The 23,973-nt window shown below is 44.4% G+C and overlaps 1 protein-coding gene and 1 pseudogene across 1 annotated transcript in view; both read right to left on the bottom strand.

The window, feature by feature from the left end:
• LOC129624642 (ATP-binding cassette sub-family C member 4-like) overlaps nucleotides 1-11,279 on the bottom strand; it is a 182,164-nt gene extending 170,885 nt beyond the window's left edge. The window contains 1 exon segment of the mRNA XM_055542795.1: nucleotides 9,196-11,279. Coding sequence (XP_055398770.1) covers nucleotides 9,196-9,269 — 74 coding nt within the window. The 5' untranslated portion in view covers nucleotides 9,270-11,279.
• Nucleotides 11,280-19,408: 8,129 nt separating this feature from the next.
• On the bottom strand, nucleotides 19,409-19,839 carry LOC129624173 (40S ribosomal protein S23-like; annotated as a pseudogene).
• Between the last annotated feature and the right edge of the window lie 4,134 nt (nucleotides 19,840-23,973).

The raw sequence follows: 23,973 nt of genomic DNA, 5'->3' as shown, positions 1-23,973 counted from the left end.
TTTACATAACTGTATTAGTTTTGCCAAATATCAAAATGAATCCGCCACAGGTATACATGTGTTCCCCATCCTGAACCCTCCTCCCTCCTCCCTCCCCATTCCATCCCTCTGGGTCGTCCCAGTGCACCAGCCCCAAGCATCCAGTATCGTGCATCGAACCTGGACTGGCAACTCATTTCATACATGATATTTTACATGTTTCAATGCCATTCTCCCAAATCTTCCCACCCTCTCCCTCTCCCACAGAGTCCATAAGACTGTTCTATACATCAGTGTCTCTTTTGCTGTCTCATACACAGGGTTATTGTTACCATCTTTCTAAATTCCATATCTATGCGTTAGTATACTGTATTGGTGTTTTTCTTTCTGGCTTACTTCACTCTGTATAATAGGCTCCAGTTTCATCCACCTCATTAGAACTGATTCAAATGTGTTCTTTTTAATGGCTGAATAATACTCCATTGTGTAAATGTACCACACCTTTCTTATCCATTCATCTGCTGATGGACATCTAGGTTGCTTCCATGTCCTGGCTATTATAAACAGTGCTGCGATGAACATTGGGGTACACGTGTCTCTTTCCCTTCTGGTTTCCTCAGTGTGTATGCCCAGCAGTGGGATTGCTGGATCATAAGGCAGGTCTATTTCCAGTTTTTTAAGGAATCTCCACACTGTTCTCCATAGTGGCTGTACTAGTTTGCATTCCCACCAGCAGTGTAAGAGGGTTCCCTTTTCTCCACACCCTCTCCAGCATTTATTGCTTGTAGACTTTTGGATCGCAGCCATTCTGACTGGTGTGAAATGGTACCTCATAGTGGTTTTGATTTGCATTTCTCTGATAATGAGTGATGTTGAGCATCTTTTCATGTGTTTGTTAGCCATCTGTATGTCTTCTTTGGAGAAATGTCTATTTAGTTCTTTGGCCCATTTTTTGATTGGGTCATTTATTTTTCTGGAGTTGAGCTGTAGGAGTTGCTTGTATATTCTCGAGATTAGTTGTTTGTCAGTTGCTTCATTTGCTATTATTCTTCAATATCCGCAAATCAATCAATGTAATACACCACATTAACAAATTGAAAAATAAAAACCATATGATTATCTCAATAGATGCAGAGAAAGCCTTTGACAAAATTCAACATCCATTTATGATCAAAACTCTCCAGAAAGCAGGAATAGAAGGAACATACCTCAACATAATAAAAGCTATATATGACAAACCCACAGCAAACATTATCCTCAATGGTGAAAACTTGAAAGCATTTCCTCTAAAGTCAGGAACAAGACAACGGTGCCCACTTTCACCATTACTATTCAACATAGTTTTGGAAGTTTTGGCCACAGCAATCAGAACAGAAAAAGAAATAAAAGGAATCCAAATTGGAAAAGAAGAAGTAAAGCTCTCACTGTTTGCAGATGACATGATCCTCTACATAGAAAACCCTAAAGACTCCACCAGAAAATTACTAGAACTAATCAATGACTATAGTAAAGTTGCAGGATATAAAATCAACACCCAGAAATCCCTTGCATTCCTATACACTAATAATGAGAAAACAGAAAGAGAAATTAAGGAAACAATTCCATTCACCATTGCAACGGAAAGAATAAAATACTTAGGAATATATCTACCTAAAGAATCTAAAGACCTATATATAGAAAACTATAAAACACTGGTGAAAGAAATCAAAGAGGACACTAACAGATGGAGAAATATACCATGTTCATGGATTGGAAGAATCAATATAGTGAAAATGAGTATACTACCCAAAGCAATCTATAGATTCAATGCAATCCCTATCAAGCTACCAACAGCATTCTTCACAGAGCTAGAACAAATAATTTCACAATTTGTATGGAAAAACAAAAAACCTCAAATAGCCAAAGCGATCTTGAGAAAGAAGAATGGAACTGGAGGAATCAACCTGCCTGACTTCAGGCTCTACTACAAAGCCACAGTTATCAAGCCAGTATGGTACTGGCACAAAGACAGAAATATAGATCAATGGAACAAAATAGAAAGCCCTGAGATAAATCCACGCACATATGGACACCTTATCTTTGACAAAGGAGGCAAGAATATACAATGGATTAAAGACAATCTCTTTAACAAGTGGTGCTGGGAACTCTGGTCAACCACTTGTAAAAGAATGAAACTAGAACACTTTCTAACACCATACACAAAAATAAACTCAAAATGGATTAAAGATCTCAACGTAAGACCAGAAACTATAAAAGATGGAACACTTTTTATGTCTCTTGATCATTTGTCTTTCTTCAAATGTCTATTAATATATTTTCTATAGAGTATTTATATTTTTGAAATAACTTGTAATAGTGCATATAATACTTTTTCAGATTTTCATTTGTTCTTTAGAGGTTTAAAATTATATATCATTAAATAAAATCAAGCTTTTCTTTTTCATTTCTCCTGCTGCTTTTGTAGTATGTCTTCTGTAGTATATCCTAATGTCATCTAAATCTCTGTGTTTTATTATAGCTTTTTTCTTATTTTATTTCTAAAAGTAAAGGCAGCTAGAATATTTCTTTTTTTTTTAGTTTTTGATATAGGATAGGCCCCATTTTTTCATAAAACAGTCCATTCTCCCATTATGATTTACTGACTTTTTCTTATTCCTCATTATTGGAAATAAGAAGCACAGTTAATGAAGCGTGTCCAGCTGGGGACTGGATTGTCCAGTCCCTTGAGACTCTGTCCTCACTGCAGCCTCTGGGGTGAGCTCTGCATTTCTCTCCACCCTCATCCCAAAGGCCAGCAGGTTGGGGGTGAGTGCAGGACCTGTCCCCAGGGATGAGGCTGGGGCAGGGTCTTGGACTAGATGCACTTGGCCCATCAGGAAGCTGTTAAATCCTTGCTCCCCTGACACTGGCCACATCTCAGTGAACTGTCCCCTTGCAAAGGGAGTGTGGATGTGGAAACTGTCTGGTATCAAGACAGACTCCCTGGAGACACTTTTCAGAGAAGCTGATGACATGAGGGGGGATGTGAACTGGCCGAGTGCTGAGATGATTTAGGGAGGTTGGTCCTGCTAGGCCCTCAGTAACTATCGATTGTGAATGGATAGAAATGTTTAATTTCAAACTATGATTCTTTGAACCATTTTCAGAATACCATCTGTTATTCTTCATTAACAGTCAGAAATCCACATGCTGTAGATGGAGGCTGGGTGAGCTCTCCAGGGCTCTTTCTCTGACCTTGACCTGTTCCCAGTGAATGTTTAGCTTGATGAGTTTTGGTAATTTTATACAATAACCAGAGCCTCAAGCAAGAAATAGAACATCCCAAAGGTATAGTCAAATTTACTGGTATGTCCTTACAACAAAACGAACTGCCTAACAAATTTAAATTTATCTTCTGTAGTTTACTCTTAATTTTTTTGGTCTTTGTAGTTCTGCACCTGATCAGCCTGAGACTAGTATCCTTTCAGAGGTATCAAGTGGATAATTTTGTGCCCAGAGTCTTCCATAGGTCCCCCAGTGTGTTGATTCCCTACCGTCTGTTGACCTGAAACAAATAGACTGCCAGATATTTCTTCAGCAAAGATGGGTTTATTCAGAATCAGCAGAGGATGGCAGTTTGAGGTCTGCATTTGTGTAGAGCCAAGTGTAAGTCCCCAAAGTGCAAGGGCTGGAGAGCACTTTTATAGAGGGGAAGAGGAGGTTGGGAGGGCTCCTACAGAGTCCATGGCTTTTCATTGCCTGTGTCCTTGCCAGGAAAGGAGAGGAGTCTCTCTTCTTCCTGTTGGGGGCTGCTGTTGTTGTAACCTCATCTATCAAAGTTATCAGAGGCTTTCTACTGGGGACCACATGGGATTTGCACTCTGTGGTGGTGATGACTGCTCTTTGTCTGGGGGACTTTGCCCTGTTCAGAGCATCACTGACCCTCTCAGCATCCCAGGGAGGTGTTCTCTCCAGGTCTTCTCCCCACTTTCCTGAGGCCATACTGAGAGGTTATGTGGCTGGCTCACGGTCATATAACCAGGAAATGGAAAAATCTAGACTCTAACACAGGAACACTTCCAAATGAGGCACATCAGTTGCCATTTTTGTTTTGCATTAAGTTTTTTAAAACTGTGGAAAATGCACACAATATAAAATTTACCATCTTGACAATTTTTCAAGCACACGGTTCATTATTGGTAACTATCTTCACATTACCGTGCAACCAGTTTCCAGAAATCTCTTCATTCTATACCGGTGTGCCATCAAACACTAACTCTCTACTTCGCTTACCCCCAGCCGTTGGCAACCATGAGGTCACACTGTTCCTCTTTGAATTTGACTGCTCTGAGGACTTCACATAAATCAAATCATAAAATATGTGTTCTTTGTGATACACATTTTACAACCCCGCGGTCACTGTGCAGGGTTCGTTTCTTCACATCCTTGCCAACACTATTGTTTCTTCCTTTTTTCCCCATGTGTGAGCTGGTGTCTCATTGTGGTGCATAATGAACACAACATGGTTAAGCAACTTCAATAAAAATCAAGTCTAAAAAATCATGAGCTATAATTTTAATTAAAAAAAAAAACTTTGCATGTGCAGATATGCAAAGGTTTCTAGGGGAAAGACTGAGAAATAACCAAAATATTAGCAGGTAGACCTGGCTAATAAAAAAAAAATCCTTATTCCTTTCTTCTTGTATGTGCTCAGTCACATCCAACTCTTTGCAACCCTATGGACTGTAGCCCACCAGGCTCCTCTGTCCATGGGATTCTCTATGCAACAATAATGGTGTGGGTTGCCATTTCTTACACAGGGGGTCTCTCTAACTCAAGAATCAAACCTGCCTCTCTTGTGTCTCCTGCACTGGCAGGTAGATTCTTTACCTCTGTGCCAACTATCTAGGAGGCCCTTCTTCTTCTATTGTTTTAAGTTTTTTATAGAAATAGAAAATATATATATTATTTTCTAAAATTCACAATTCAGTTCAGTTCAGTCACTCAGTCATGTCCGACTCTTTGTGACCACATGAATCACAGCACGCCAGGCCTCCGTGTCCATCACCAAATCCCAGAGTTCACCCAGACTCACGTCCATCGAGTCAGTGATGCCATCCAGCCATCTCATCCTCTGTTGTCCCCTTCTCTTCCTGCCCACAATCCCTCCCAGCGTCAGAGTCTTTTCCAATGAGTCAACTCTTCGCATGAGGTGGCCAAAGCACTGGAGTTTCAGCTCTAGCATCATTCCTTCCAAAGAAATCCCAGGGCTGATCTCCTGCAGGATGGACTGGTTGGATCTCCCTGCAGTCCAAGGGACTCTCAAGAGTCTTCTCCAACACCACAGTTCAAAACCACCAATTCTTCAGCACTCAGCCTTCTTCACAGTCCAACTCTCACATCCATACATGACCACAGGAAAAACCATAGCCTTGACTAGATGAACCTTTGTTGGCAAAGTAATGTCTCTGCTTTTGAATATGCTATCTAGTTTGGTCATAACTTTCCTTCCAAGGAGTAAGTGTCTTTTAATTTCATGGCTGCAGTCACCATCTGCAGTGATTTTGGAGCCCAGAAAAATAAAGTCTGACTCTGTTTCCACTGTTTCCCCATCTATTTCCCATGAAATGATGGGACTGGATGCCATGATCTTCGTTTTCTGAATGTTGAGTTTAAGCCAACTTTTTCAATTTCCACTTTCACTTTCATCAAGAGGCTTTTTAGTTCCTCTTCACTTTCTGCCATAAGGGTGGTGTCATCTGCATATCTAAGGTTATTGGTATTTCTCCCGGCAATCTTGATTCCAGCTTATGTTTCTTCCAGCCCAGCATTTCTCATGATGTACTCTGCATATACATTAAATAAGCAGGGTGACAATACACAGCCTTGACGAACTCCTTTTCCTATTTGGAACCAGTCTGTTGTTCCATGTCCAGTTCTAACTGTTGCCTCCTGACCTGCATACAGATTTCTCAGGAGGTAGGTCAGGTGGCCTGGTATTCCCATCTCTTTCAGAATTTTCCCCAGTTTATTGTGATCCACATAGTCAAAGGCTTTGGCATAGTCAATAAAGCAGAAATAGATGTTTTTCTGGAACTCTCTTGCTTTTTCCATGATCTACAATTACCAATAGTCAAAATGTATTCTTTCTCTTAGACTCTCTGTCCTACCTGTGCTGTGAAAACACTAAAATCTCAGTGTGGTCATTTGTATAAAGTCAGTAAGCTAGTTACTGCCATCATTTACAAGTTGAGAAAGCAGATGAAATGTGAGAAGAAAAGCAAACACCCAATGAGAAGATGAAAACTCAGCTTCTCTACAAGGTGGGCCTTGTCTCTGGGCAGCACTTCCTGCCTGGGCTCATTTCAACTTTCCCAGGACAGTGAGTGGGGGACACAAGGAAATCACAAGGGTACCTCAGACTTCACAAACAGGATGACAATTGTGGTCACCAACTAACTTCATAAAGTCTGGACCCCTTTTAACAGTTAGCACTGAAGGAACAATGCCAGTGCTAGGAGAGGCTTAAAGCAGAAGCCAGCCTCCTCCACCTTCCATCAGAATCACCTGGAGCTTGTTTAACCCCACCCCCACCATTTCTAAATTTACAGAATTGGTCTAAAAGGACTTGATAGGGAGATTTGTATTTCTAACAAGCTCTCAGGTGACAAGGATGCCACAGGTCTGAAAGCCATACTCTGAGAACAGCTGCCCTAAAGCTTGATTATAGTGATGTTTCACGAGCATCATCTCCAACAGCAAGAACTTTAAGAACTTCCCTTGAGAAACTCCTGCCTACAAGATCAAAGGTGTGTTTGCATTTGCTTTCTCCCTGCATTTAAGAACAAGTATCCAAAGAGAAGCAGCTCAGAATACCAGTTACATAAAGGGCAATACAAACTCGGGAGCCAGACTCCTGATTTGGGGTCCAACTTTCGCTATTAAGCTGTGTGATGCAGACAAGTTACTCAAACTCTTTGAATTTGGGGGAGAATGGATACATGTATCGGAGAAGGTGATGCCACCCCACTCCAGTACTCTTGCCTGGAAAATCCCATGGACGGAAGAGCCTGGTACGCTGCAGTCCATGGGGTTGTGAAGAGTCGGACACAACTGAGCAACTATGATGGAGTCCGTTTCCTGTCCACATGAGACTACCACAACATTGTAAATTGACTATACTCCAATATAAAATAAAGTTAAAAAAATTACTCAAACTCTCTGCTTAAGTGACTTCACATGTAAAATAAGAGGTAATAGCGCCTTCCAATTCAGCAGGAAAATTGGAAATAGTGGTCTACCCAAATCAATGAGAAGTCCTCATCTTTCCATTTCCATATACACACCTTTTGAAAATCCACAAATAGAACATCCCTGGAGAGTTCCTCGCCCTGCCTGAAGTTAGGAGAGGTGTCTCTACTTTGGTATCATTTACAGTTGTTGCTATTTAATCACTCAGTCATATCCAACTCTTTTGCAACCCCATGTACTTTAGCCTGCCAGGCTCCTCTGTCCATGGGATTTCTCAGGCAAGAATACTAAAGTGGATTGCCATTTCCTCCTCCAGGGGATCTTCCTCACCCAGAGATCAAACCCACGTCTCCTGGGCTCCTGCTATGGCAGGCAAATTCTTTACCACTGAGTCAACAGGGAATCCCGCACCCATATTTTTCTTTCTTGACCCTCTTTCCTTAAGGGCTATCAAACGGCCAAGAGATGTAGCCACACACACTGAATACACCACCATCAAAACATGCACAGGAGTTTCTGTTTCCTGGGGATCCCCAAGGCCCTCCCACATAACAACAAAGGAAACACCAGAATGTGTGGGAAAGATGAAGGTTTAGGGGCCAGGAACGAAAGATATAATAATCACTCAAATGTGATTAAACCCAAAGGTTTCACCATACCTAGTTAGTGGTCCCAGCTACCAGATGGTGGAGAAGACAATGGCACCCCACTCCAGTACTCTTGGAAAATCCCATGGATGGAGGAGCCTGGTAGGCTGCAGTCCATGGGGTTGCTAAGAGTCAGACACAACTGAGCAACTTCAATTTCACTTTTCACTTTCATGTATTGGAGAAAGAAATGGCAACCCACTCCAGTGTTCTTGCCTGGAGAATCCCAGGGATGGGGGAGCCTGGTGGGCTGCCATCTATGGGGTCGCACAGAGTCAGACATGACAGAAGCGACTTAGCAGCAGTAGCAGCAGCAGCAGCTACCAGATGGAAAACTTCAGTTAAGAGCTTCATCTCTCTGAGTCCCTTCTCATCTGTGAGTTTCCTCCCAGTTCAGGGACCCTTCAGTGGTTTCAGGACCAGAAGACTCCTGGGTAGGACCACCTACATCAAGACCATGCACTGCTTCTGGAAAGGCTAGTGATGCAAATAAGACACCATAGGCTTCAGGGACCCCATTCCTAGGGTGACTCTCAAAGGTGGAAGCAGAGGCATTCACAGTTAGGTAAGGGACTGGTCAAATACATCCTCCAGTCGTCTCAATGTATCCCAGGTAAAAGCAAAATAGGTTCAAGAATCATGTCCCCGTTCATTAAATAAAAAACAATAGTGTTCTTACACACATAAAATGTGTCACAACTAGATACCAGGATGTACAGTGAGAGATGCACATGGACAGAAAGAGGGAGGCAGGGAAACATGGTCACAGGGACAAGGGAACCCAGTGCGGTTGGACTCAGCTGTCACCTAAGGAATGTGGGGAAAGGTGGGGACATTATCGGAAGATGGCAACAGGAGCAGAGCACTAATTAGATAATGGAAGCTGTTCAGGGCTGTTTGCTTAGTGGGGAAAGTAAGAATTAGTTCAGAACTATGAATCCAGAACTGTACTGGGGAAGCCGCTTAAGGATGGCGTGCGGGGTCCGGTCCTTCTCCCGCTGGCCCCGCTAGGCAGCCTGCGTTCTCAGCCTCCCTGCCTCCTGCTCCCGCTGCCGCTCCTGCCCCCAGGGACTAAGGACGCTGACTGGGCAGCGAGCTGCAAGGCACAGAGACCCTGCACCCCGCCACCAGGTCCCTCTTCCTGCTACCCCTTCCCGCCGCCTCACCCAGAGGGCGCAGACAGGGACCCCCGCGGCCGCATGGGGAGACCCCACCGCTACAAGCAGCCATCGGAAAGCAATCTCTCGCCCTGACACTCGACCCTCAGCCCCTGAAAGGCGCAGCAGCATCAGGCACTGGCCCTGAGGCGGCGGGGTGTCTCAGCCCAGGCGGGGCTCACCAGGAGAACAGCCGGGAGCAGAAGTTCGCGTCCTGCAACGGGTTGGGCTTCTCCTCCGGGGACACCGGTCGCATCTTGCCAGCCTGGACCCGCGCGGGCCGGGGGCGTGGGGTGGGGGCAACCGGGGGCCACACGCAGCTGAGAGGCAAGGCCGAAGGCGCCGCTGATGGAGGCGGTGGGGGAATGGCAGGGCGCGGGTCTCAGGACCTCATGCGCCCTCCTTCCCTCCCTGGGCTGCAAAGTCTACCAGAGGGCGCGCTCTGAGCTCGTGTCCCCACCCAGAAGATGGAGAGGGAGGGGCAGGCGGCAGCAGAAACGCCCCTCAGCTGTGGTGATGACCGGAGAAAGCTGGCAGAAGGAGATAGCAGCCTGCCCTCCGGGCACGCTGCCCTCCCTCATCAGGACCAAACAAGGGAGCTGTGGGAAGGTCTCCAACTGGAATGGAGCAGGACCCTGGGTGGCCTTTCTGGAAGAGACCCCACCCCATCGCGAGATAACCTGAACTAGTGGCCAGTACTGGTCAGTGGAGGTGAGCACAGATGACGGGCACAAAGCTGCCAGGCTACTTAGATGACAATCCCAGGCTCCCCAGTGTCTGTTCTACTGCTAGGCTGGCCCCGAAGAATCCTGTTTTGATAAGATGAGGAAAAAGGAAAGACCACAGCACATTCTTCTCCTGGAATGAAGGGCAGTTACTCAGCAGTAAACTGATGCACAGAGAAAAGTACATAAGCAAGAAGTCAACATTTACTTTGTTTATCCCTCAAATAAATAAATTTTGAATCAGCCAATAAGCAGGTATCAATTCAAGAGGGAAATGAATAACTTCAGACATTTTCCCCATACATGAAGCCCATACAAATATATATGAAGAAAATAAATGCATTCAAAGAAGTATTTCTGGAATGAATAAACAAAGTGTGGTATAAACATACGATGAAATATCACTCAGCCTTAAAAAGGAAGGAAATTCTGACACATGCTGCAGCGTGGATGAACCTTGAAGCCTGTGATGTTGTGACTTATAATTAGAATATGTATTTAGTCTTCATGATGTTGCTGGCACAGAACTCCTAAAACCCTTAGGTACTCTAAGGTAAGAGTGAAGAAGTATCTTTTGATAATTATAACAGGCCCCTTTCAACTACACCTGAGTTTTAGTGAATTCATCTGTTTGTCAGAAAAACCAAACACCTGATTAAAGGGTTCACATTTTCAGCCGCACCCTGCCATGTCTAGGGAGAAGATGGACAGGAAACAGTTGAACTACCAATGGCTAATGCATTAACCAGTCTTGCCTAAAGTATGCTTCTATGAATCCTCAATAAAAAACCAATAGGATGGGGTTCACGGAGCTTCCCGGCTAGTGAACCTGTGCAGGTGCAGGGAGTGCGACTCACCTGGAGAGGCCTGGAAACCCCTGCCCCTCTCCATACCTTGCTCTCTGCATCTCTTCCATCTGGCTGTTCTGGAGTTGAATCCTTTTATAATAAACTAGTGATCTAGTTGAGTAAACTGTTTTCCTGAGCTGTAAGAAACTCTAGAAAATTACAAACCCAAGGAGGAGGTTATGGGAAGCCTGATTTATGATCAGTCCAAAAGAAAAACAGGTAGCCACCTAGACTCACCACTGGCTTCTGAAGTTGAGAAGAAGGGGTAGTATTGTGGGACTGGGTCCTTGACCTATAGCAAGGTCTAACAAAAACTCCAGGCAGACAGTGTCAGAATTGACTTAATTGTGGGACACAGTTGTGTCTGTATCGTCTGAGAACTGGTTCAGTTCAGTCACTCAGTCGTGTCCGACTCTTGTGACTCCATGGGCTCTAACACACCAGGCCTTCCTGTCCATCACCAACTCCTGGAGTTTACTCAAACTCATGTCCATTGAGTTGGTGATGCCATCCCACCACCTCATCCTCTGTCGTTCCCTTCTCCTCCCACCTTCAATCTTGCCCAGCATTAGGGTCTTTTCAAATGAGTCAGTTCTTTGCATCAGCTGGACAAAGTATTGGAGTTTCAGCTTCAACATCAATCCTTCCAAAGAATATTCAGGACTGATTTCCTTTAGGATGGACTGGTTGGATCTACTTGCTGTCCAAGGGACTCTCAAGAGTCTTCTCCAACAACACAGTTCAAAAGCTTAAATTCTTCAGCACTCAGCTTTCTTTATAAACCAACTCTCACATTCATACATGACTACTAGATATACCATAGCTTTGACTAGATTGACCTTTGTTGGCAAATTAATGTCTCTCATTTATAATAAGCTGTCTAGGTTGGTCATAACTTTTCTTCCAAGGAGCAAGGGTCTTTTAATTTAATGGCTGCAGTCACCATCTGCAGTGACTTTGGAGCCCAAGAAAATCTGTCACTGTTTCCCCATCTACTTCCCATGAAGTGATGGGACCGGATGCCATGATCTTAGTTTTCAGAATGTTGAGCTTTAATCCAACTTTTTCACTCTCCACTTTCACCTTCATCAAGAGGCTTTTTAGTTCCTCTTCACTTTCTGCCATAAGGGTGGTGTCATCTGCATATCTGAGGTGATTGATATTTCTCCCAGAAATCTTGACAGACTGAAAACCCCAATCACAGAAAACTGAAGATTAGCTGTACTTAAAACAATCAAGGTGACACTGGTCAGATCACCAATGACTAATTTCAAGACAACTGTCAGCGCTGACTCTGCTCTTTACATTCATAGCCCTCTCCCTGTCTATAAAAGCTCTTGTCCACTATCAACAGTGGGGACAGTCAGCCTTTGGACAGGTACCCACCCTCCCCCGACTCATACATCAGTTCAGTTCAGTTCAGTTGCTCAGTTGTGTCTGACTCTTTGCGACCCCATGAATCACAGCACACCAGGCCTCCCTGTCCATCACCAACTCCCGGAGTTCACTCAGACTCACGTCCATCAAGTCAGTGATGCCATCCAGCCATCTCATCCTCTGTTTTCCCCTTCTCCTCCTGTCCCCAATCCGTCCCAGCATCAGAGTCTTTGCCAATGAGTCAGCACTTCGCATGGAGTGGCCAAAGTACTGGAGTTTCATCTCTAGCATCATTCCTTCCAAAGAAATCCCAGGGCTGATCTCCTTCAGAATGGACTGGTTGGATCTCCTTGCAGTCCAAGGGACTCTCGAGAGTCTTCTCCAACACCGCAGTTCAAAAGCATCAATTCTTTGGTGCTCAGCTTTCTTCACAGTCCAACTCTCACATCCATACATGACCACTGGAAAAACCATAGCCTTGACTAGACGGACCTTTGTTGGCAAAGTAATGTCTCTGCTTTTCAATATGCTATCTAGGTTGGTCATAACTTTTCTTCCAAGGAGTAAGCATCTTTTAATTTAATGGCTGCAGTCACCATCTGCAGTGATTTTTGAGCCCCCCAAAATAAAGTCTGACACGGTTTCCCCATCTATTTCCCATGAAGTGATGGGACCAGATGCCATGATCTTCGTTTTCTGAATGTTGAGCTTTAAGCCAACATTTTCACTCTCCTCTTTCACTTTCATCAAGAGGCTTTTTAGTTCCTCTTCACTTTCTGCCATAAGGGTGGTGTCATCTGCATATCTGACATTATTGATATTTCTCCCAGCAATCTTGATTCCAGCTTGTGCTTCTTCCAACCCAGCGTTTCTCATGATGTACTCTGCATAGAAGTTAAATAAACAGGGTGACAATATACAGCCTTGACGAACTCCTTTTCCTATTTGGAACCAGTCTGTTGTTCCATGTCCAGTTCTAACTGTTGCTTCCTGACCTGCATATAGGTTTCTCAAGAGGAAGGTCAGGTGGTCTGGTATTTCCATCTCTTTCAGAATTTTCCACAGTTTCTTGTGATCCACACAGTCAAAGGCTTTGGCATAGTCAATAAAGCAAAAATAGATGTTTTTCTGTAACCCTCTTGCTTTTCTGATGATCCAGCGGATGTTGGCAATTTGATCTCTTGTTCCTCTGCCTTTTCTAAAACCAGCTTGAACATCTGGAAGTTCACGGTTCACATATTGCTGAAGCCTGGCTTGGAGAATTTTGAGCATTACTTTACTAGCATGTGAGATGAGTGCAATTGTAAAGTAGTTTGAGCATGCTTTGGCATTGCCTTTCTTTGGGATTGGAATGAAAACTGACCTTTTCCAGTCCTGTGGCCACTGCTGAGTTTTCCAAATTTGCTGGCATATTGAATGCAGCACTTTTACAGCATCATCTTCCAGGATTTGAAATAGCTCAACTGGAATTCCAACACCTCCAATAACTTTGTTCATAGTGATGCTTTCTAAGGCCCACTTAACTTCATATTCCAGCATGTCTAGCTCTAGGTCAGTGATCACACCATCGTGATTATCTGGGTTGTGAAGATCTTTTTTGTACAGTTTTTCTGTGTATTCTTGCCACCTCTTCTTAATATCTTCTGCTTCTGTTAGGTCCATACCATTTCTTCCTTTATAAAGCCCATCTTTGCATGAAATGTTCCCTTGGTATCTCCAATTTTCTTCAAGAGATCTCTGCTAAGTTACTTCAGTCGTGTTTGACTCTGTGCAACCCCATAGACGGCAGCCCACCAGGCTTCCCCATCCCTGTGATTCTCCAGGCAAGAACACTGGAGTGAGTTGCCATTTCCTTCTCCAATGCATGAAAGTGAAAGTGAAGTTTCTTGGCTGTGTCCGACTCTAGCGACCCCATGGACTGCAGCCTACCAGGCTCCTCCATCCATGGGATTTTCTAGGCAAAAGTACTGAAGTGGGGTGCCATTGCCTTCTCTGGAAGATGTCTCTAGTCTTTCCTTTTCTGTTGTTTTCCTCTATTTCTTTGCATTGATCACTGAAGAAGGTTTTCTTATCTCTTCTTGCTATTCTTTGGAACTCTGAATTCAGATGCTTATATCTTTCGTTTTCTCCTTTGCTTTTCACTTTTCTTCTTTTCACAACTATTTGTAAGGCCTCCTCAGACAGTCATTTTGCTTTTTTGCATTTCTTTTCCATGGGGATGTTCTTGATCCCTGTCTCCTGTACAATGTCACAGACCTCCATCCATAGTTCATCAGGCACTCTATCTATCAAATCTAGCCCCTTAAATCTATTTCTCACTTCCAGTGTATAATCATAAGGGATGTGATTTAGGTCATACCTGAATGGTCTAGTGGTTTTCCTTACTTTCTTCAATTTAAGTATGAATTTAGCAATAAGGAGTTCATGATCTGAGCCACAGTCAGCTCCTGGTCTTGTTTATGTTGACTGTATAAAGCTTCTCCATCTTTGGCTGCAAAGAATATAATCAATCTGATTTTGGTGTTGACCATCTGGTGATGTCCATATGTAGAATCTTCTCTTGTGTTGTTGGAAGAGGGTGTTTGCTATGACCAGTGCATTTTCTTGGCAAAACTCTATTAGTCTTTGCCCTGCTTTTTTCCGTATTCCAAGGCCAAATTCCAAGGCCACTCATACATACTGGCATCTAAAATAACGTTCTTTTCCACCAACCTGGTCTCATTATTGGCTTTTGAGCGGCGAGCAGCCAGACGCCCCCTACCCCTTCAGTATCACTTTTTGGCCTTCTATGGCCAGCCTTTGAACTATCACAGCACCAGCCATGGTGAGAGGGGAGTGACTTTTACTGTTATAATGCAGAATCAGAGACCAGACCACACTCAACACCACCTTGACTAGCTGGTTCAAGCCAGTTTCTGTGGGATCCTGTTTTTCTCAATATATGTTCCCCTCTTCCTTCCTGTCTCAAAAGCATGGACACATGTTTCCATAGTGACAAGGCCATCTTAGCCTGTCATCTCAAAGTCCATACCTGTGTATGGGGTTACACAGGGTTCTATTTGTACCCTGACGCCTATGTCCTTACCTTTCCCGTTTAAGCAATACCAGGTTGTCTTCCTCAAATGAAGGGCACCAGGGACTCCCACTTATTTCAGGCGCAACATCAAGCCCCAGACAAGAGGGAGTTACCTTATGCATTAAAGAAAACAAAACAAACAAAACTGATTATATCAATACGTTTCCTATTGAACCTTCAGGCACAGGGAGAAATTGGTCTCTTTCTCTTCATCAAGATTATCTCCACAGGTAACAAAGGAAACCGTCACTAAAGGTAAGGTGGGGCCCTTAATATTCAGGGAGGCTGGGCTGTGATGGAACCGTCATCGACAAAGCCTATCAACAATTCCCTGGGAGTAAAAAGTAGAATCTGGATAATGAAATAAAGTGTCACCTTTTTTCTCTCCCTTTGTGCTGAGTCTTATTTCACTTGCTCACAGGGCACCTCGTGCAGAAGCCTCACACCTGGCTCTTAAGACGAGACTCCCTGGTGTGAAAAGGCTGCGCTGACACCTCAGCTCTGAGGGCCCTGTGTCTCTGTGCCCGGCACTGTGTTTCAAGATGGCGGCCCCAGGGCTGAGTGCAGAGACGCTGAGCCCAGCTCTATGATTCAAGATGGCGGCAAGGGGGCTGTGTGCAGAGATGCTGACCCAGCATTACGACCTGGAGCCAAGAGCAGCATAGCTGAGCCTGTCCTGTGAGAACCCCTCCATCCCCCAGCTGACAGGAATCACACACAGCAGTCCCAGGAGTGCTTTTAGGAGAGAGTGTGTCCTCTAGAGCACATTCCATTGGGACAAGCCACACCTGGCAGAGGGCCTTCCCAGGTGGCTCAGCAGTAAAGAACCTGCCTGGCAGTGCAGGAGACTTGCGTTGATCCCGGGGTCAGGAAGATCCCTTGGAGCTGAAAATGGCAACACACTCTAATATTCTTGCCTGGGAAATACCACTGACAGAGGAGCCTGGAGGAGTGCAGCCCATGGGGTTGCAGAGTCAGACATGACTGAGTGACTAAGCACACACACAAACACACCCAGCCCCCCGTTTGGGTCTGACTGGGGAGGGTCAGTAACAAAGTAGGAAGAAATCAAACCATCTTTGGTTTTCCTGGTGACTCAGATGGTAAAGAATCTGCCTGCAATGGAGGACACCCGGGTTTGATCCCTGGATTGGGAAGATCCCCTGGACAAGGGAATAGGCAACTCACTCCAGTATTCTTATGTGTAGAATTCCATGGAATTCTGATGGATGGACAGGGAGGCCTGGCGTTCATGGGGTTGCAAAGAGTCGGACACGACTGAGCAACTGAACTGGACTGATAGTCCATGGAGTTCCAAAGAGTCAGACAAGACTGAGTGACATTTTCTAGCAATGAAAGTTGCTGCCATTTGGGAAGAAATGAGAACTTTTGCTTCCAACAGAGGTCCTCTCTTGGCTTCAGGGTGGAATTACCTGTGGGGTTTTATTTTTTTATTTTTTTTGTGTGTGTGTTTTATTATTTTTTTAATTTTATTTTATTTTTAAACTTTACATGATTGTATTAGTTTTGCCAAATATCAAAATGAATCCGCCACCGGTATACATGTGTTCCCCATCCTGAACCCTCCTCCCACCTCCCTCCCCATTCCATCCCTCTGGGTCGTCCCAGTGCACCAGCCCCAAGCATCCAGTATCGTGCATCGAACCTGGACTGGCAACTCGTTTCATACATGATATTTTACATGTTTCAATGCCATTCTCCCAAATCTTCCCACCCTCTCCCTCTCTCTCAGAGTCCATAAGACTGTTCTATACATCAGTGTCTCTTTTGCTGTCTCGTACACAGGGTTATCATTACCATCTTTCTAAATTCCATATATATGCGTTAGTATACTGTATTGGTGTTTTTCTTTCTGGCTTACTTCACTCTGTATAATAGGCTCCAGTTTCATCCACCTCATTAGAACTGATTCAAATGGATTCTTTTTAATGACTGAGTAATACTCCATTGTGGATATGTACCACAGCTTTCTTATCCATTCATCTGCTGATGGACATCTAGGTTGCTTCCATGTCCTGGCTATTATAAACAGTGCTGCGATGAACATTGGGGTACACGTGTCTCTTTCCCTTCTGGTTTCCTCAGTGTGTATGCCCAGCAGTGGGATTGCTGGATCATAAGGCAGTTCTATTTCCAGTTTTTTAAGGAATCTCCACACTGTTCTCCATAGTGGCTGTACTAGTTTGCATTCCCACCAACAGTGTAAGAGGGTTCCCTTTTCTCCACACCCTCTCCAGCATTTATTACTTGTAGACTTTTGGGTCGCAGCCATTCTGACTGGTGTGAAATGGTACCTCATAGTGGTTTTGATTTGCATTTCTCTGATAATGAGTGATGTTGAGCATCTTTTCATGTGTTTGTAAAGACAGAAATATAGATCAATGGAACAAAATAGAAAGCCCAGAGATAAATCCACGCACATATGGACACCTTATCTTTGACAAAGGAGGCAAGAATATACAATGGATTAAAGACAATCTCTTTAACAAGTGGTGCTGGGAAATCTGGTCAACCACTTGTAAAAGAATGAAAGTAGAACACTTTCTAACACCATACACAAATATAAACTCAAAATGGATTAAAGATCTCAACGTAAGACCAGAAACTATAAAACTCCTAGAGGAGAACATAGGCAAAAAACTCTCTGACATACATCACAGCAGGATCCTCTATGACCCACCTCCCAGAATATTGGAAATAAAAGCAAAAATAAACAAATGGGACCTAATTAACCTTAAAAGCTTCTGCACATCAAAGGAAACTATTAGCAAGGTGAAAAGACAGCCTTCAGAATGGGAGAAGATAATAGCAAATGAAGCAACTGACAAACAACTAATCTCGAGAATATACAAGCAACTCCTACAGCTCAACTCCAGAAAAATAAATGACCCAATCAAAAAATGGGCCAAAGAACTAAATAGACATTTCTCCAAAGAAGACCTGTGGGGTTTTAAAAAGCGTTGCCTCCTGCCTTCCCTCTCCCGAGATTCTGGTTTAACTGAGATGAGGCTTCAGTACTGGGATTTACAGAGCTCCCCTTTTGATTTTACAAACCACAGGCCTTTGCCGTGTTTAAGCCATAAGGACTCTATCTGGATGAGGAACAGAGTAAACAAATCGGGTGATTCTGTGTCTAGGGTGTAGATGAGATGGGTGAGGTGGGGGTCTGTGATACCTCTTGCCCGCTGAGAGGTCTTCCTGGCCCCTCATTCCATGGCCTTTCCACGCTGCTCACCTGGATACATGGATTCTTCTGTCCCCTGGTGGTGATGTTCAGTATAGCACAGTTATCCTTGGAGGTTTCATAGGAGCCCAGCCTAGTTGGGCTTCCCTGGTGGCTTTGGTGGTAAAGAATCTCCCTGCCAATACAGAAGCTGCAAGATTCAATCCCTGGTTCAGAAAGATCCCCTAGAGAAGGAAATGGCAACCCATTCCAGTATTCTTGCCTGGCGAATCCCATATGGACAAAGGAGCCTAGCAGGCTACAGTTCATGGATTCACAAGAGTCGGACATGACTTAGCAACCAAACCACCACAGCCTTAGTTCACCACAAACCTGAGCCTGAGTCCTAAGGTGTGGCTTGCTGGGAGGGAAATCTTAGGAGCCGTACAGGATGAGCAGCTCAGCAGTAATTTCAGGAGTTGCTCCTGTGCAGGGAAGCTCAAGAAGCTCCGGGCCACTGGCCAAGCACGAGTCTATAACAGGACTGTGACTGGAGTCTTCCTGTGCCTGGGGTCTGAGGGGGGTGTGTGTTCAGTCATGACGACTTTTTGGGACCCCATGGACAGAGGATGGGATTTCCCAGGCAGGAATACTGGAGTGGGTTGCCAGTTCCACTTCCAGGGGATCTTCCTGACCCAAGAATAAAACCTTCATCTCTTTGGTCTCCTTTACTTGCAGGCAGATTCCTTACCACAAGCGCCCCCTGGGGAGTTGAGGAAATTGATCTTATCAGGTAGTGACAGATGCTTCCCAGCCTCAATGGTAAAGAATCTGCCTGCCAATGCAGGAGACACAGGAGAGGCAAGTTCCTTGTCTGGGTTAGGAAGACGTCCTGGAGGAGGAAATGGAAACCCACTCCAGTATTCTTGCCTAGAGAATCCCATGAACAGAGGAGTCTGGCAGGCTACAGTCATAAGGTTGCAAAGAGTCAGACGTGACTGAGCACAGCCAGTAACAAGTGCCTATGATATGGAGCATCAAGAAGTGCAGAGGTGTAAGGTAATGAGAGTCCCAGCCGCCCCTTATTCTGCTCTATGTGCCAGGATGTGTTTTTACTTAACTATCACATTTAATTATTTTTTGGTATATAAAAATTTATTACTATCATGCTTTCATCATCAAAATTTATGATCTTGATATTTCCTTCTTGCCTTTGTATAAGGCCAAAAGAGAGACAGTGGCTAATTTGACAACCTTAAAGCGGACTCCAGGAATGTCACCAATGGCATGACCTTTGCAACCAAATCCAGCAACCAGAATGTCATCATTTTCCTCAATAGAATTCAAGCAACCATCACTGGGTACAAAGGCTGTGATTTTTTGCCATTCTTGATGAGCTGAACCCTGACACATTTCCTGATGGCAGAATTTGGTTGTTTGGCTTCAACCCCTACTTTTTTGAGCACAATTCTCTTGGCATGAGAAGTGCTTCCAAAAGGGTTGGCCTTCAGGGCTATGTCCAAATGGGCTTTCTTGTACTACTTACCATGCCGCTTCTGGGCTTGTCGGTGGCTACAGAAATTCCTGGCAGTATGAAGACTGCGACATCTGCCCATTCTGCCAGTGTCACGGGCCTGAACAAAAGACTATCGTGTTTAATTTTAACACAGGATCAGAGGGTATTAGAAGCCCCATCTTACAGCACTTTAGGACCTTGATCAATGTCATAGGACTCCTGACAGATGCAGCCTGTGAGCCCAGGCAGGTGGGACCACACAGTCTGTCCCCACTCCACCCGAGTCCCGCGGGACCAGGAGGTTTTCCTGCCCAAAGACCTGCTCAGCAGCTTCAGCCTGACTCCCCGGGTGGGTCCGTGAGGTCCTTCCAGGCGCTCACAGCCCCTTAGCTCCTACTGCCCCTGACTCGGGTCCTTCCTTCTGCAGGGCAGCCCCCGAGGGCCCCACAATGGGCAGGAGGACACCCTTGTCCCGTTCTGGTAGCTTCTCCCTGCAGCCAGCTCCAGGGGGTGGGGTCACGCCAGATTGTGAGGAGAATCAGGAGAGAAGCAGGAAGGGAGTGAGCTCGTGGTCAGCACTTACCTTTGACCTGGGACCTCCCTCTCTCTCCCTGACACTTCACACCACTCTTGGCAGCTCCCCTCCACACACCCCCACCTTCATTACACGTGCTCCTGTAGCTCTGCTGTGGATCAGAGTCACCAGAGGAGGGGTCAGAATGCAGGTTCCTGGGCGGAATTTGAATTTTTAACCAACAACCCAGTGGGTTTTGATGCAGTGGGTCCTCTGAACACACTTTGAGAAACATTTAACAGACCTGTCACTCACATCCGTGGCCCCAGTACAAATGAAGCCCAACTATATGTTTAAACATTTAAAAGTTATAAATCAGTCAATCAAAATTGTCAACTACACATTCATAACTATTAAAACCTGGCATACTGGGGTTTTGGACACTGAGCTCCAAGCCAGAAGGCAGGACAGCAGAGGGAGGGGCCGCTCCAGCCCCCAGCCCTCCCCCTGTTCTTCCCAACTCTGGCTCTGACCCTCTTTGTGCCCTGAGCAATCTGCTGCTCAGAAAAAGCACCCCCAGGCTTTAAGTCCAAGCTCAGACCACCCTCTTCCTCCACTTAAAGAGCTGAATCTTGACCTCCTGTCGGGCTGGGACATGGGCCTCGGGAGGGAGGCGGGCATTGGCTCTGGGAGCAGGGATTTGGGGGTCCAGGTGCTCAGAGCACGCCTGGAGGGGGCGGGGCTCCAGGTGGCCACACCCCTTGGTCCTCTCTGCCTGCCCCTGGGGAGGGTGCAACCACAGAATGATGGAGCAGGGCTTCTAATCCAGCGCTTCTCTGTACTGGGAGCAGGAGTCACCTGGGATCCGGAGATTCTGAGTCAGTGGGTCTGGGTTAAAGACAAGATTTCGTGTTCTAACAGCCTCCCAGGGCAGGCCAAGGATGCTGGTCCACAGGCCTGGTTTAGAACAGCAGGGATCTGGAGCAGGGCGGGTGGAGTTTTCCTGTAAAGGACCAGGAAGTATATTTCCAGGCTTTGGGGGCCTTATGGTCTCTGCTCAGGAAAACATCTACTTCTGCTTCATTGACTATGCTAAAGCCTTGCTGTGGATCACAACAAACTGGAAAACTTAAAGAGATGGGAGTGCCAGACCATCTTATCTGTCTCCTGAGGAATCTGTATGCAGGTCAAGAAGCAACAGTTAGAGCCGGACATGGAACAACTGCCTGGGTCAAAACTGGGAAAGGAGTATGACAAGGCTGTATATTGTCACCCTGATTTAATTTATATGAAATATAATGTATGTATCTCTATAACTGAATCACTGCTGTACAGCAGAAGTTAACACATTGTAAGTCAACTATACTTAAATAAATTTTTAAAGAAACATGAAAAAAAAGCTAAGGGTGTCATTAGGTTCATTATTAGTAATGTTTATTTTGGTTACTTTCTTAGCCTGGTGTTTGCCAGATTTTTCTACTTAAAAATATAATTCTTCCCTAAAGAATTAATCTGAGAAAATAGTTTGAGCCCATGAAAATGCCATGTCTCCCCCAACCCCCAAACATTCACTGTCTATTCAGCCAATGATGAAATTTGCCTGAATTATTTATGACAATGATGGCCGCCATATGGGACTTTTCTGTCAATCTGTTTAGATTTGTGAGTTGGCATTCTACTGCAAAAAAGAGCTTTCCCTTCCTCCTATTTTCTGTCTTATTGGAATCAATATAAATTCAGATTTAAAAAAAATTTATTGTTGTGAAATGTAGGGTTTTAAAACCCTCAATCCTTTGCTTATCATTACTCATGACATTTCTAATGTGATATAAACTACATCTAAGAGACTCATTCTTTGTCTAGATAGTCTGCAAAATGTAATTTTAAAAATGTTTTTCACATAGTGTTCTCCAGAATTCAGTATGATTAGATTTTGGATCAAACACTGTTATGGAATACCCCAAGCTTCCACCTATTGGGATGGATACTTGTGAGCATGGTTGCTGAGTGAAAGAGTGAATTTACTCAGAACCATTCAATGTAAACTTTGTGTAAAACATTCTTAGTGTGTCTTAACATTGGTTCTTCTTAAAACACACACACACACACACACACACACACACACACAAAATCCCAGTTTAACTCCTAAGGCAAGCCAGATGGGTCTGGAGTACAGATGGAGGTTTCATAGTGCTGGGCATGTTATTCCTTCTTGTAATGTTATTTTTTAGGTCTAAATTCAAATAAATATATGTTTATCCCAGTTTTCAACACACATTGATGTTTTAGTTTTCAGAAAAAAAATTCTTTAGAACATTAGGTTTAAAAAACAAAAGGTCAGTTAAGCCCTATTCTTTCTGTTTTTAAAGGAAAATTAAGAGCTCACACATAAAACCTTGTATTTCAAAACCTCTGAAGAGTTTTAAAGTAGCCTGTTGTGTTTCCAGGTACCTTCTTCAACTTTAGGACCATGTTGCTGATTCAAGAATAGCATCAATATAAATACATGCACAGTATTAGCTTGGGAGGGGGACCTCTAAATGTAAAGAGAAATTTAATTATATCCAACTTTTTAATGCTATTAAAAATATTGATAATGTACAGCAGGACCTTTTGAAAGCCCATATGGTCTTTAAGCTTAAGTAAGATGATAATTAATAAAGAGGGTAGTACTGGCGAGGGTAGTACTGATCGACAGCTAATCACACATCCAGCATTGTTCAAAAGCAGTGTTTCTCACCTGTCTGGGATTAAGCATCAGTTTTATTTAATTTCACATTTTCAGTCCATTGCTACCTAATCAGTGATCCACTGTGCACGGCTAGTGTGCAGCTCAGCCATGGGCCCCTCCCTCTCCCTGCAAGTTCAACAGTCGCACTGGTCTCTGGGATGTTCAGGATCCCACCATCCTAAGTGTGGATGTCACAGCCATAGCTGATGGCTCTGAGTTTCTAGCTTTCTTAAATTTCCTGTGCGTACTTCTAACCTGGTTATAAACAGTCCACAGACTGGCACTAGTGCACAGACCACATTGGGAGTGTCACTGTTACAGTTAATCTTTGCAACAACCCTCTGAGCATCATACTATCCCCACTTCAACTTTCAGACAAAGACACTGAAGCACAGTGGGCTTCCCAACCTAAAAAGCCCATGATTAGCAGGCAGCTGAACTTGTATCTAAACCCAGTTAGTGTCCAGAGGAGCCAGGATTTGCCCCTGGAAGGCTGACTCCAGAGCTTGTGCTCTTCCCCATGTGCTGGTGTCATTTTAACTACATGTGAAGGAGGAACAGTCTGGTTTAGCCCATCAGATGAGGACCTCCTCAAATACACCTTCTACAGTCTACAAACCTCCTTCATCCACACCCCTTTTGCTCTTTTCTCTTGGTGATTAAGAATCACCAAGGTCAGTGATTGCACCCTGTGTATTTGGATGTTCTTGGTCCATCCATCATCCCAACCAAAGCAATGGTTCAAGAGCAGGAATTATATTCATATTCCAGACAAAGTAGCTGAGAGGCAGAGGTTAAGATACTCTCCCAAGCATGAAACTAAGTCTACATGGCTGTAGGGTGTCCAGAGCCCATTTTATCAAGAATGGTGCCAGTTTATTTCCCTGGAATCCTGGCTGGTTATTGGTTTCTCATCACTCTCAAGTGTCCCACTCTGGACAGTACATTCTTTGGACCCCCACACTGCTGGTGAGAGCAGAGAAAGACCT

The sequence above is a fragment of the Bubalus kerabau genome, chromosome 12 (assembly GCF_029407905.1).
Source record: "Bubalus kerabau isolate K-KA32 ecotype Philippines breed swamp buffalo chromosome 12, PCC_UOA_SB_1v2, whole genome shotgun sequence".
Lineage (NCBI taxonomy): Eukaryota > Metazoa > Chordata > Mammalia > Artiodactyla > Bovidae > Bubalus > Bubalus kerabau.
This window is presented reverse-complemented; position numbering and strand designations above follow the sequence as displayed.